This window comes from Artibeus jamaicensis, unplaced genomic scaffold, assembly GCF_021234435.1.
Source record: "Artibeus jamaicensis isolate MK-2021 breed Jamaican fruit bat unplaced genomic scaffold, CSHL_Jam_final contig_548, whole genome shotgun sequence".
NCBI classification, from domain to species: Eukaryota; Metazoa; Chordata; class Mammalia; order Chiroptera; family Phyllostomidae; genus Artibeus; species Artibeus jamaicensis.
The window spans coordinates 10,363,069-10,378,492 of NW_026521883.1; the positions used below are offsets into that span (position 1 = coordinate 10,363,069).

Genomic DNA, 15,424 nt, shown 5'->3' on the forward strand with positions numbered 1-15,424 from the left:
TCATACACTGGTAAGGCAGACAGGGAATGAATGAATAAATAAATAATTACATAATCACAAATTCCAATGAATACCAGATCAGAATAATTATAATTGTGATGGCAATGGGATAGGTAAAAATACAGTGACATACTTAGGGTGGTCGAGCAAAGCCCCGAGGAAGTGGCATTTAAACTGAGACATACAGGAGGTGGAGTGAGCCAGCCTGTGAGACTGAGGGGGGGAACCGAAGGAGCTCGGTCAGCTGAGAACTTGGGAAGCATCAATATCATCATGTGAGGTCAGAGACGAAGGCAGGGGCCAGCTACGAAGCATGCTGGAAGGGAATGTGGATTCTACACATAGAGCAATGGAGTGTCACAAAGTGTTTTAGGTGGGGGAGCTGAATGACTAGACTTAGATTTTTGAAACTGCAGAGAAGGATCAAGGGAGGCCGTGATGAAAGCAGCAAGACTAGTTAGGAAGATTTTTTTCACTGGATTGGGGAGAGTACAGGAGGGTGAGTTAGACCACGGTGGTGGAGGCAGAGACGGAGAGTGGATGGTAAGAACTGACAGGACTTGCTAATGGAGGGCGTGTGAGGGATAGTGAGAGGCCAAGAATAACTTCCATGTTTCTGGCTTTAGGTAAATGGTGGTGCTATTTAATGAGATAACAAAAACTTGAAGAAGACCAAGCATGGAGTGGTGGGTGAGAATCCAGTTCAAAGAAGATATGCTAAGATTGACTTACCTGTGAGATTCCAAAGGCAGAAGGCAGAAGGTATAAGGTAAGCAGTTAGATATATGAATATGGGGGAGGAGAGGTCTGGACTTGAGAGAGGAACAGAGGTACAGTCCACGCATGGCATTTAAAGCCACAGCTACGAGTGCTTACCCATGGAGCTACTGTAGAGAGAAGGGAAAAGAGAAGTCAAGACCAAGGCCTGAGAATGCTTATGAATTATTTGTGCTATCGAAGGAGCAAATTAGAGGTGTCAACACCACCTTAGTGGCTTGACTAGGTGAACAAGACTCAGCAAAGGAGTCTGAGAAGAGAAAACAGAAAGGTGAAAGGAAAATCAAGAAGATGTGATGCAGAAATCAAAAGAGAACACCATTTCAGAGAGAGGGTGGTGAACTCTTTTTAAGGTTGCTGGGATGAAAAGAGAACACTGTCCATTAGATCTGGAAAAAAGGAGGTCCTTTTGACCCCGACATGTGCAGTTTTAAAGGGGTGGCTGAGAAGACGCTAGCTTGAACCAGAAGTATGAGAAGTAAAGCAGTGAAGACAGAATTTGTGGGGACAACACTGAGTTCTGCTGTGATGGGGAACAGGAAGAAAAGAGTCCTGGGGAAAAGGCAATAAGCTGATGAGGAGATGGAAAAGCTGGTGATATAGGCCAGGACAAAACTGAAGAAGTGAAATCGTTAAGTAGGAAAGAGTCAGGTCTAGCCCCAGGTCAGGGAACTGACCTTTGACAGAAGGAGGGATCCTCTGCTGGGACAGGAGAAGGTGGGGAGACAGGTTCCCATCTAGCCACTCAGCAGAGGAGAGGACTGCCCTGGCTGGTGTGGCTCAGCGAGCCGAGCACTGGCCTGAGAACTGAAAGACCTCTCGTTCAATCCCAGGTCAGGGCATACGCCTGGGTTTCGGGCCAGGTTCCCAGTTTGGGATGAGAGGCAACCAACTGATCAGTTTTTCTCTCACAGTTTCTCTCCCTCTGTTTCTCCCTCCCTTTCCCTCTCTCTAAAAAATAAAATGTTTTTTAAAAAAACAAAGGGCAGGACCTAATCGGGTCAGCTGGTCACCACACACCTCTGTGTATTGGGTAGAGGGGAGCGCCTCCGAAGCTCCTCACACTCCCCCTCCCTGCACATGCACCTGGCTAAGCACCAGCCCTGCCTGTCGGCTCTGGCCGTAGAAATAGGCTAATTTTGCAGGTAGCACCTTATGTAGAAGGAATATTTTTCTCAAGAGGCACCTGTGGGCATGGTAGGCATTGAACATTTTCTGGATTCTTTTTCAGAATAATTCTATACATCATATCTATTAATTTGTAAGTGCAAATCATAAAAAATTGATTTGACTACACTGAATAAATTTTGTTCATAAAAAGACATCAGGAAAATATAAAGACAAACCACCTTGCAGAAGAAGTTATTTGTAATATATATACCTGACAAATGCTTCTTTTAAATATATAAAGATCAAATCAAAAAAAAAAGAGAGACAACTGAATGATAGGCAAAGGACTTGAACAGGCACTTTACAAAAGGATTATCCAAATGTCCAATAAGTACATAAAGATAAGCTCGACCTTCTTCCTTTGGCTGCTCAATTCAGGATGCTCTTTTTCCGGACAGCTACATAACCAACTCTGTTTCATGTCTTTGCTCAAATGTCACCTTCACAATGAAGCCTACTCTGACTGCCTAATTCAAAAAAATTCCACACCCCTCCATCTCCCACACTCTGGATCCCTCATAACCTTCTCTACCCTCCTTTTCTCCACAGTACCTATCAACTTCTAGCACGCTACACAATTGCTGATCATGTCTGTTGCTTATTGCCTCTCTCCCTCCACTAGATTATAAAGACAGGGATCTTTAGTTTGGTCACTGAACTGTTTTGTTCACCTAGAACGGTACCTGGAACATAGGAAGCACTCAACAAATTATTTGTCAAATGAATGGTCAATGGGATCCACAAGAAAGGCATTTGCTTTTTCATGTAACTTCCTTTCTGATTATAAAATGTATGTTGCTTGTGGTCCCTCTGCCCCCCAGGAGGCTGCCCTGAGTCCCCATTCCTCCTGACAACCAGGACAGGGCAAGGCCTTCCCCAGGATGAACCCTGGGCCCCGGGTGGTGGAGGGAATACAGCGACAGCCCTGCCCCGGGCTTACAGGGAGGTGGCGTGCAGCCGCAGAAGCAGGCGCAGGTGGAGTATGGCTCAGAGGAGGGGCCTGAGCACGGAGGGCATGTGAGAGGGCCCGTACAGAAGGCCTCATGTGTGGGAGCAGCTCTGGGAGTGGCTCAGTGGACTGAATGTCAGCCTGCGAAGCAAGAGGTCACCAGTTCAGTTTCCAGTCGGGGCACATGCTTGGGTTGTGGGCCAGGTCCCCAGTAGGAGGTGCGTGAGCGGCAATCACACACTGATGTTCAGTTCCCTTTCTTCCTCCCTTCCCCCTCTAAAAATAAATAAAATATTTAAATAAATAAATAAAATGTATGTTGTAGAAAAATTGGAACATGCCAAAAACTATATAGAATAAAAGAATCCACCCAGAGATTAACGCTGTTAATATTTTAATGCATTCTTTCCAGTCTTTTTTCATGAAGATTTGACTTTACATAGTTGCAGTCTTATCAAGGGAAACATTAGTAGCCTGCATCACCAGAAGGCTTTAGGTGGGAGATGCAGTCAGACTGGGATAAGAGGAAAAGGAGGCCGGTATAAGGACACCTGACATAACTTCCACAGGGATGGAGAGGAGGGCAACATGAGGCAGGACACCATCAGAAGAAAGCTGCTAAATCCTTTAGATGAAAAATAATAAGGGTCTGAATGAGGGAGTGATGGGCAGAATTCTGATGTAAATATCCGACAAACTGTAATAAAAGTCAGACCCAAGACATTTGATAGTACTTACAAAAGCATCTAGTCAAGTCTGATCAGATAGAGTAATGGTACAACCTTGGGGACAGTGTTTTAGCAATTTGTATCAAAGACTTTAAAAAATATTCATGCCATTTGACTTTATAACTCCATTCCTTGGAACAACATATTGAAAAAGTTTCCTGTACAAAATGTCCAAGACGGCATTATAATAACCAAAGTAGAAACAGAAGGATCAGTCACTTAAGCACCTATAATATAATCTTTATGTCATGGTATAAATCCATTAAAATTTATGTTACAAGGATTTACAAGGACATGCAAATTGCTTAAGATGTGTTACACAGCAAACCTTAATGCAAGACTATTTGGGGTTTGACTATATCTATTAAAAAAGAAAGACAGTAGAAAAAAATCTTTAATGAGATCAACCAACAAATTAATAGTTGTCTTTCTGTAGTAAGACTTAGATGATTTTATCTATCATTCATCCATTCTTTTTTTTAAAGATTTTATTTATTTATTTTTAGATAGAGGAGAAGGGAGGGAGAAAGGGGGGGAGAGAAACATCAGAGAGTGGTTGCCTCTCGCACACCCCCAACCGGGACCTGGCCCGCAACCCAGGCATGTGCCCTCACTGGGGATTGAACCAGCGACCTTTGGATTCACGGACCAGCACTCAATCCACTGAACCATACCAGCCAGGGCATTCATCCATTCTTTTAAACAACTTTTCTGAATTTCCTCATTTTCCCATGAGCATGTACTCCATTTAGAGTGGAAGCTACCATTTGAGACGTGGACTTGAGCTCCAAAGAACAGTTTGAGCACAGTGGCAATACTCACCAGAGCTGACACCAGCAGGTGGGTCAGAAGAACTACCAGAAGGGTGTACCAATTTTTCTTCTCACAGCCATCAAAAAATACAATGCCCCAGAACATGTGCAGCAATATGATAACCAGCGTCATGAAAGCTGAAAGACAGTCACCCATTAGTGCCCAGTTATATGAACAGCTGATGCCAAAGCCCACTGAACACCTGGTCCTGACACACAGGCCCTTGGGGTAGACCACAGACCACAGCACTGAGAGGGTTGACCAACAGGCAGAAGCAGGACCGTGACACACATTCGCTCCAACGGTGACGCAGAAAGCAACATTTCTGAACAAGGGGCCAGCTCTGCAAGAGCTTCTCTAGATGGTGAACCTGTTAAAAAGACAACTTGAATCTGGCTTTCAAGGAGTTCCTCGGAGGAATGATGCAATACGTGATATCTAATCAGCTCTTTCTAAATTAGCCTTCTGCACTCAATAAGAAAGACTTTCCTCAGTTAAAAGGAGTATCTTCAGTTTAAACAAGCCTTTTCACTAAAGTGAAATTTCTCCTTGGATTTTTTAAAGGCCAAAGGAAGAATAAAAATATTAAACATTACAATAATTACTTAAGATTCTTGTTTAGCAACTGAAATTGAATTTGATTAGCACACACAGGTTTTCCTGTGGAATACTGTGTGTGTCCTGGATAACATTCTTCCACTTAAAATGGTCAAGTTCCACATATTCTGAAAGCTTTAACATAAAAAAAAGACATACAGATTTCCCTTTTTTGGCCATTTAACGAGATACCACTAACACCTACCAGTCTGGCAAAAATTGCACTCTGATGATGCTCTTTCACACTGCTGGTAGGAAAAAATCTAGCATTATCTACTAAAGTTACAATCTGCATCCTCTATTTCACTCTGGCAATTCTGCAGGTAAATCTATGCTCTGAAGCAGTCAGTTCTGGAATCAACAGATGAGGACTTGTTAGAAATGCAAATTGTTGAGACCCAGCCCAGACTTACAGAAGGAGGTGCAATGAGCCCAGGAGCCTGTTTAAACAGCCCTCCAGTTGATTCTGATGCAGTCAAGTTTGAGAACTGCTGCTCTGGAGAAACTCCCATATATGTGCATGAGGAGATATACATGTGAATATTTATATCAGCACTATTTGCAACAACAAAAATGTCCATCATTACCAGAATACATAAACTGTAGTGTATTCACACATAGAACACTATATGATCTGCAGTATAAATGATCTCAAGAATATAATGCTGAGTGGAAGAAAAAGGCACCTTGTGAAAAAATGACTATTACTTCACTTACATAAAGTCAAAAACACACAAAACAAGGTTAAAAAGACAAAACCGTTGGGCTGGAGAAAAGTCGGCACATCTCATGACAGCATGCCACCATTTCTGTAAATGATGGTGAATGCTTTAATTAAAGCAGAAGAGGGATTTTTTAAAAAATTCTGGGACAAGGGCAGACTAAACTAAAATGACACATTTTAATCCCAGTGATGATCCTAGAAAGGGAAGCTGTCCTAAGACGCTTCATCTGTCTGGCGATGTGGTGGTCCAGAGGTGTCTACCGAAGACACTCAGGAGTTAAGTTTACATCAGAAAAGACCAGGGGAGAAACTATAATCTACACAGGCACAAATGCTCACACCCTAAGGTTTTTCTAAAACCTAGATGTCAATTAAATGTCAAGGGAAAGCAATGACACCATAAATATGTCATCTGTCTGTCAGCTTACATTTGCCCATCTGTCTATGCGTTACCACAAAACGAACACTGAAAACAGCCAATCATGCTCCTATGGTCAGGTCCCGGAGCTTGGCTACTTGGGAAATGCTCTCACCTAGGAAATTTCCAGTTTATTCTCATCTTTGTCTGTGAGCTTCAGACAAGGATCCTCAAGATATCATTAGCCCTGACCTTTCTCTCAAATTCTAAGTCCATATTTCTGTTTGCAAGACCCTTTCCTAAAAGGAAAGACCTTTGATGTACTGACCCTGTCTCCAAAGTCAAGTCTATCTACACCTGTCTGTGCCAGGCACTGTTCTAGGTACCGGGGGTACTGTGGTGCACAAAACAGTCTCATGAAATTCTGCCCCATCTTTCCAGTATACTGTCTTATCAACACAATATCTAACAGGGACCTCTGGGGTAACTACTGAAACACTGTACACTTCTACTTAACTGCGTATTTACTCAGCTAGCACTATTTTCTGGCTGGCTTCCATGGTCATTTTAAGTCTTTATACTACTACAACGTGCTATTTGGAATACTGGGATTTTATTGTTTATTCTCTCCACAACTGGTCAGAGGTCCAGCAGAAACCAGGACCTGGCCATCTGAACTGCTCTGCCACAGACACACTCCTCTCCGGTAAATGGAAGTAACTCCAACTAGAAATGCAGATGCTAACAGTATCTATAGGGTATTATCTTTTAACTACAAAACATTTCTCATTCATGTTCCTAAATAGAAAATTCTGAAAGTCCTTCAGTGTCTCTAACCCTAAAATTTATTTTGTTCTTGTATTCTTAAAAGTAGAAAAAACTTCCCGAAATTAACCATAAAATTATCAAAATTAGTTTATCATCCAGATTAATGAAAGATGTTTCCATAATTTGTAATGTTTTAAAACACTAAACAGAAAGCAGAACAATTCTAATAAGTACCATAGTGTGAAATTGTGCTGTCAAGTTCAATAATGGACTTTTTCTTCTAATAATCTTTTAAATCAAATTCTCTTGGTATAGAATGTTTCGATCTAACCCATTCCTAAGCAAAATGTTTCAGTGTTATCTTTAAGAGGCTACATTTAACTACTTGGCTCTTTTATCTTTCCTGAATATACTCCAAACACTCTAGCCCAGATTCATAAATACCCTCATTCTCACATCTGTCCCTCTCTCCTTCGTTCCTGATACCTACTTTTCTGTCCTTGCAAAGGCAATACCCTAGGATAGCAGCTAATTCTAATACGGGGTCCTGCCAGCACAGAGATTGCTATCTGCTGGTTTCCCCTGACTTCAGAGTATCTCTAACCACGCCAGGGAGAGCCAAGGGCTGCTGCTGGGTGGTGGCGGCAACACACGGGATGTGATTGGGCTTCTGGCTTTTTTCCCCAAGTAAGAGAAGGGTCTAGGGTGTCAGGGTTTTGTGAAATGAGGGACTCTCCTCCAACCCCCTTGATCGCAGAAACTCTCTGGATTCTTGAACAATCTCTAATGACCTAGCCCAAGTAGAAGTCAGGCCACAGAATTAAATTAATGTTTCTGAAAACACCTTTCCTATAAAAGGGGTTTAACTTTAAACTTTTGCTTTAAAAAATGTAAGAGAATTCTGTGACCTAGTTTATTGTAATACAGGTGTACATATATTACTAATCAAATAACATTTTCCAAGATTAAAAAGAGACATTTTGAAAATCTTAGCTACATAACATACCTATAAGAAAGGTATAGTACTATAAGGCATTAAGGCATAGTACTTAATACCAACCACATCATAAAGAACATGTCCTGAAAGCAATATGAATGATTACAGGTGTTTAAGTAGCATTTACCATTTTATATTTATGAAAATGCCCTCAAAGTATGTTTATGAGCTAAAAAGACTGCCAAGGATATAATTTTATGTTTAAAGTCCTTCTAGCAAATGTTGAAGAACAAAGAAATTCTCTCCTCAATAATTAGCTCAACAGTGGGGAGTCAGTGGGAAGCCCCTTAGGGGATGTAGATCTAATCCCCCATTCGATCAAAAAGTAGATCCCACAGGGCCCACTTCAAATACTTCCATTTTAGGAGTTTACTTCATTCAAACAGTCACTGTAGGAAAATTCATTCTCATTCTAAACCCAAATCTGCCTTCTGACTCAGTGATTCTCAGCTGGGGTAATTTGCCCCCAGGGGCATTAGACATTTGAGGTTGCCACAGGTGGGGGTGGGGTGCCTCCGGCACACAGTGCACAGAAGTCAAGGGCACAGCTGAGCATCCTACCACACACAAGACAACCCCCTGCAACCAAGAATTATCTGACCCCAACAGTGCTGAGAAAGCATGGGATCCTTGTTGATCCAACGAAGGCTCTTTGAATAATCACAAGCCCACTCTTCTCTTCTCACAAGTAACATGTTAAAAAATACTTGCAACTCTGTATCAGTCAGCTGTTGTCACAAAAATGCTACATAATAAACCATGCCAAAACTCAGTGGCTGGAGCTGCCATTTAGCAGCAGGGTTCTAGGTGGTGCCCACAGGAACCTGGGGTATAAATCCCTAACGGGGCACCCACCTTCTGGCAGCAGACAGTGAGGGTGGGCTCTCAGAATGTCATCACTTTGTATTAATGCTTCACTGAGTTCTTGAAATTAACTAGGAACTTTCCACGTTTACCTCAGGTCTGGAATAGTTTCAGCACCAGCAGATTTTACTTTTCTTTAAATGTCTGTTCCAAACTAGCTCCCAAACCATTGATTCCTGCTGTCATATATAAATCAAAAGCAAGCCTAGAAGAACTTGGGTGGAGACTTAAATAGAAGTTGGAGATAAGATTTGCTGTTGAGTTGAATGTGAACTTTGAGAAAAAGAATTAGAAATGACTCCAGCTCTTGACCTGAGCCACAGGAAGGATGGAAGTGTCAGCTGAAATGAGGAAATGCTGTCCCACTGCCTTCTGTCCTCCAGAATTTCTGATGAGCAGTCAGCAATACTTCAAGTCATTGTTCTACTGAAGCAGGAGAAAGTCCTCCTAGAGATGGGAAAGCAGCCTACCGTGGGGACCTGAATCTCAAGAGACTTCAATCTCAAGACTGATATCCAAGTAAACCTCTGTAAATCAAAACATTCAAGTAAATCTTTGGTGAAAAACTTTAGGATAATGAAAAAGGTGAAAAAGATCTATCCTTTAAGCCTCCAGGTTGATTAATTTCTTAAAAGAACCATAAAGATTTCCAAACATTTATGTATATAATAAGAATAGTCTAGTTCTGGGAAATTTGGCTAAGACCCATTTCAGGAATTGTGTTGGGAAACCTCAGAGTGCACCAATAAAATATGTTAAAGTGTTACAATTTCCCCAGATTGTACAATGCAGCAGTCCTGATGTGAACTTCCTGGTTCTCTGTAGCAGAGCTACGGAGATAGAAAGGTGAGCTGGTCCAAGTGGCTCCCGTGGTGAAGAGCATCCTTGGTGGGCATGAAACAGGTCAGTAAATGCCAGGAGTCACAACACAGCTGTGGAGCTGCACAGAAGCAAGCTGAGGTTGCTGAGGAAGGCCAGACTGATCAATGAAGTTGAAAACGGGGTGGGTTATTTTCCCCTTTCAGATTATTATGCTGTACAGACTTGTAGCCTAAGAGCAATGGGCTATACCAAACAGCCTAGGCGTGCAGCAGGCTATACTATCCAGGTTTGTGTAAGTGCACTCTGATATTCACATAAGGACAAAATTGCCCAGTGAGACATTCTCAGCACATATTCCCTGGGCATGACTTCATTCATCCATTAAGTCTCTACTCAAACAGCACTTCTTCCATAAGCTGTGCCTAACCTTCATTTTTTAAAATAGGTATTTATGAGTCCATCTAGAAACAAAATATTCCACAAGGTGCTAGGGATACTGCAATGAACAAGACAGTCCTCAGCATCTGGCTGGAGAGAAAGACCTAAACAAATCGCTACACAGTTGACCAATGACTACAACTGCAGTAATTACTACAAAGGAGAGGGACAATACCATCTGAGCATGGGTTAGAGTTTGTCTTCTGTACTCATGGTTCTTCCTCATCACAGTATTTATCACACTTCATTATAATTAGCTGTTGTCTTCATTCCCTACTATGAGTGGAAGGTACAGACATTTACTGAGATGTATTTCCATAGCTTGGTATAACCCCTATAGAATAAAAATGCTTAACAATTATTTGAGATGAGTGATTAAATGATCAAATGGACTCATTAAAAATATTAAATTAATGAGCCAGGATAAGACTTGAACTTAGGATTCCAAGTCCCACAGTCTAGCCTCTACTTAGCATTATCAAGTGATGGTAAGGATTCTACAATAAGTTAATGCTAGTCTACCACACAATGACAAATAAAACAGAATTTATATGTTATCTGTAAACTATACTTACCTATACCATGAAAACCCACGTACATACAGATATCGTGCAGTATACATCTTACACCAGCACAGATATACTAATTAATAACCCCTATATTCTTTATTTATTTTATTACTTAGGCAGTTATAGTGGAATATGTTAAAGTGACATATAAACTTAATAGATTCAACTGAAAAATTAAAAATGAGCTCATGCCTAAATAAACGGTAACAATAGCAATTATAAATAACAAACAAAATATATACAAATAATGGGTTATTTTTAAATGCAAAACAAGTAATTTTTTAAATGTAGAATTCAAAGTGTATGCTCCAAAGAGCAGTATTATAACAAGTAAGAGAGACTCCTACACACGGAGAAGTGACAAGTGTTCTTGTACTTCATAGGTGTACATTCCCAGCACAGTCAGTCTGCCTCCCTGATTTTGCTAGATAGTAAATATTTTATTTTAGGTAAATTTTCCTGTGAATTTACAGAAATTACAAATCCAATCCTCAAACTGCTAGCATATGTTTCTTTTACTTTCATCCCAAAGGATCATTTAAAGCTGGTCCTAGGAAAACCACCTAACTCACCAAGGTGGAATAGCACCATCTAGTGAAAGAAACAGAAACATATGTTCCACTAGGAGAATGCCACTTCAAAACAAAAGGCTGGTGTAAGCAGTGTAACAGGCAAATTTAAGAATACATAAAGATCTGTACCAGTAAACCCCCCTCAGACTATGTTTAGTTCATTTATATTGGACTCTAACAGACTTTAGCTATTAACATTACATTTGTTCTAAAAACCTGACAGTACTAGAATCATTTTTTTAAAATTCTAAGTATGGAATGTTTAAAAAGAAGATAATTTGCTATGTTGGAAGCACCACTAAGTCAGTATGACCCCTTAATACACTTTCCCGTCCTCTAACTTGCAGCCAGATGTAAAGGACTTTGCCTCTATCCTCCAGACCTTGGACAGCTGTTACACAGATGTACCAGGGAGAATAGTTTGGCAGCTGTGTACAGGATGGACGCACTTGGAAAGTGTGTTGAGGAAAAGACTGACCAGTTGGGGGTGGAAGGTAATCATTGACACAAGAAATGCTGAGGCTGGAACTGAAACGGTGAAAAGTGTCCAGTGGGTTTAGGGATCACTGTGACGTGCAGAACGTCTCTACACTTCTGTAGCAATATTCTTTAAAAGTTCGCCATACCTCCTTATATCTTCTCTATTATTAAACTGTACTGAAATGCTTACATCACTTTTTTGAGGGTCTTATTTTCCCTACTAAAGGCTCACTTCCTTGAGGATAGAAATTACTTCAGTGTAGAAATTAAATAAATAATTACTTAATTTTAAGAATATGTGAATGAGGTCACTTATTTCAATGATATAGCTTGTGCAGATAACAAATGATACAGTGGGGTTTTTAAAAATTACTCTTAAAAGGTTCTATTTATAAAATTTAGGAGAAATCGTATGTTAATTATGCACATTACCAACTCTCAAATGTGTGATCACTGCATCATGATGACAATTTTTATCTTGTGAAAAAAGCACTTTAAAATGATGTGGTCCTCTCATGCTGCACCTTTGAATAAAAGGGTCAACTCATCTATTATCATTTTTTCCTCTCACTTTCTAAAGAATATAGTGTGATTTATTTTTAAATATTCAAAAGCAGGAAAATCAAATATTAATTTTCTTTCAGATACATACATGAAGGTAAAACTTTCATGTTTTATTGGGTTGGCCAAAAAGTCCATATGGTTTTTCCATAAAATAAAAGATATATTTTTTATTTTCACCAATAACTTTATTGATTTGGATATTCTGAGCATGTTGGCTGTCTCCCACAATTGACTTCTAGTAGACAGAGGCCAGGGTGACACCGACATCCTCCAGTGCCTAAGACAGCCCCATAGCAAAGAGTTATGTGGCCAAAATGTCAGTAGCACAAGAAACTTCGGAAACCCCATTCAATCAGTCACAGCACCTTCTCCATACACTGCAGAAATCTTTTTTTTTTTTTTGCATTGCAGTTGCATTTTTACCTCTTTTGAAATAATAAAGTATAATATGCCAAAAAATGTTGCATATTTTCTTCCATCTTTAATATTAAAATGGTTGCACAAAAATTACCAATTTTGATAAAATTGTTTAAATGCACTTGATATGACAGCGGTCATAATACAATTTAACAAAATTGTTTCAAATGAAGTTAAAGAAGCTAAGTACTACTAGAGCCATTGTTTGGAAAAAAACTAAACAAACATATTGGCCAACCCAATACCTTCAAAACAAACATGTATACATGTTAAAAACCTAACTTTCAAACCTGATTAACCTAGGGAATTAAAAACCCAAAAGCAAGACAATGGTTACCAGTGAGGGAGGAGTAATGAGGAACAAAGGGCTCTAAAATCTTGCTAATGTTCTAGTTTTTAAGGAACAGGGATGATGAGTTGTTATTCTTTAAATGATACATAGATGTTTAATTATATATTTTTGATATATTACTTCATATTAAACAAGAACCATTTTTTTCCTCTCAATTTCAAGATTAAATTATACTGACTATCCCCAAAAGGGGCCAAAGTAACAAATTAATTAAAGATTAGAGCTGACTTCCAGTCAAGATGGAGGTGTAGGCAGACATGGCTTGCCTCTTCACACAACCTCATCAAAATCACAACTAAAACATACAAGTATCACATACATCAAGTTCTGGTTCCTGTCAGAAACTGAGTTGAATAGAAGTCTGACAACTACAGAATTAAAGAAACCACATCCACCCAGGGGCAAAGACATGGAGTGGGCTGGTCCTATACCCATGTGTGGTGAATAAAAATTCAGGATGGAAATCACAGGAGGGAGGAGTCTCAGACTCACACCAGGCCCACCCCCCAGCCCAAATTCCAGTGCCAGGAAGAGAAGTCCCCACAACTTCTGGCTGAAAAAAAACAGTGGGGATTAAGATAGTGGAAGAACCTGCTGGACCCTTAAGCAGTTCCTCGTAAAGGACTCACACAGAGACTCACCTACTTGGACTTATTCCCACGGAGCTCCAGCATCCGGGTAGCAGCTGGAAAGGAACCAGTGGCATGCAGGGAGAAACTGCAGAGGCCACTGTCCCTTTTCTAAACCCTCCCCCAACAGAGCCACAGAACCAGCAAGCTGGTGCCACAGCTGAGACTCCATCAAGCTGGCTAACACAGTTTGACCTGCCTTGGAGATCCCCAGAGACTCCACCCCACCCGACTTAAGGGCCCACCCAAGCTCCTTTTCCATATGAATGGCTGGTCTTGGCTCATGCTTCACAACTTTCTAAACCCTTTCAGACAAGCAACAGCTGGCCTCAGTGAGCCCCAGGCATGGCACTAGCAGCAGCCAGCCTTGATTCAGTTTAGCTTCTCCTATAGCTCAGGCATGGTGGCCCCAAGCAAACATAGGTTGGGGATGACCCTGGCCTTCAGCACCCTGGAAAACCCAAGGACAGTGCACCCCCAGTTGACAGCCACAGACCAGGCTGGAGTATTGCCACCCTGCCCCTGCACAACTGATCCTCCATGGAGATCAGAGGTCGATGGTCAGTGGTCACAGCAAATCCTTGCAGCTGACTGGTCTGGGTAAATCCCTCCCATTGATCTGCCAATAGCAACCAAGGCTCAACTACAAGAGGAGGGTGTACTCAGCCCACACGAAGGGTGTACTTCAAGTACCCAGCTTGAGTGATATGGGAGGTTGTGCCACTGGCCCCTACAGGACGCCTACTACATTAGGCCACACTACCAAGACATGGATTCAAAGCAGCTCTACCTAACAGACAAACACAGGGAGGCTTCCAAAACAAAGAGACAATGAAACATGACCCAAATGAAAGAACAGATCAAAGCTCCAGAAAAAAAGCTAATTAAACAAAATGGAGATAAGCAATTTACCAGATGCAGAATTCAAAATACTCGTTTTAAGGATGCTCAAGAAACTTAGTGATAACCTCAACAGCATAAAAAAAGATTCAATCAGAAATGAAGGCTACACTAATTGAAATAAAGAACAATTAACAGGGAAACAACAGTAGAGTGGGTGAAGCTAAGAATCAAATCAATGATTTGGAACATAAGGAAGCAAAAAACAACCAATCAGAGCAACAAGAAGAAAAAAGAATCCCCACCAAAGGAGCAGAGTATAAGCGGCCTCCAGGGCAACTTTAAGAGGTTCAACATGCACATCACAGGGGTGCCAGAAAGAGAAGAGAAAGAGCAAGGAATTGGAAATCTATTTGAAAAAATAGTGAAAGGAAACTTCCCTAATTTGACAAAGGAAATAGACATGCAAGTTCAGGAAGCACAGAGAATCCCAAACAAGATGGATGCAAAGAGGCCCACTCCAAGACACATCATAATTAAATGCCAATGGTTAAAGATAAAAAGAGAATCTTAAAAGCAGCAAGAGAAAAGCAGACAGTTACCTACAGGGAGTTCCCATTAGACTCTTAGCTGATTTCTCAAAAGAAACTTGGTGGGCCAGAGGGACTGGCAAGAAATATTCAAAGTCATGAAAAGTAGGGACCTACATCCAACATTGTTCTACCCAGCAAAGTTATAATTTAGAATGGAAGGGCAGATAAAGAGCTTCCTAGACAATAAAGAAACTAATGGAGTTCATCATCACCAAACCATTATTATGTGAAATATTAAAAGCATTCATTTAAGAAAATGATCAAAACTATGGACAATAAAATGGCAAAAACACATATCTATCAACAATTGAATCTAAAAAACTGACTAAGCAAACAGGAAGGACTAAGACAGAATTGTGGATATGGAGAGCATTCTGATGGCTGCCAGATGGGAGGGGTGCGT

The 15,424-nt window shown here is 40.7% G+C and overlaps 1 protein-coding gene across 4 annotated transcripts in view; it reads right to left on the bottom strand.

Annotated features, from left to right (window-relative positions):
* The window catches only part of APH1B (aph-1 homolog B, gamma-secretase subunit), a 56,525-nt gene that overhangs the window by 32,445 nt on the left and 8,656 nt on the right, over positions 1 to 15,424 (bottom strand). For all 4 annotated transcript variants that reach the window (XM_053670001.1, XM_037151103.2, XM_037151101.2 and 1 more), the window contains one exon: positions 4,447 to 4,574. In XM_053670001.1, coding sequence (XP_053525976.1) covers positions 4,447 to 4,574 — 128 coding nt within the window. The remainder of the gene's footprint in view (positions 1 to 4,446; positions 4,575 to 15,424) is intronic.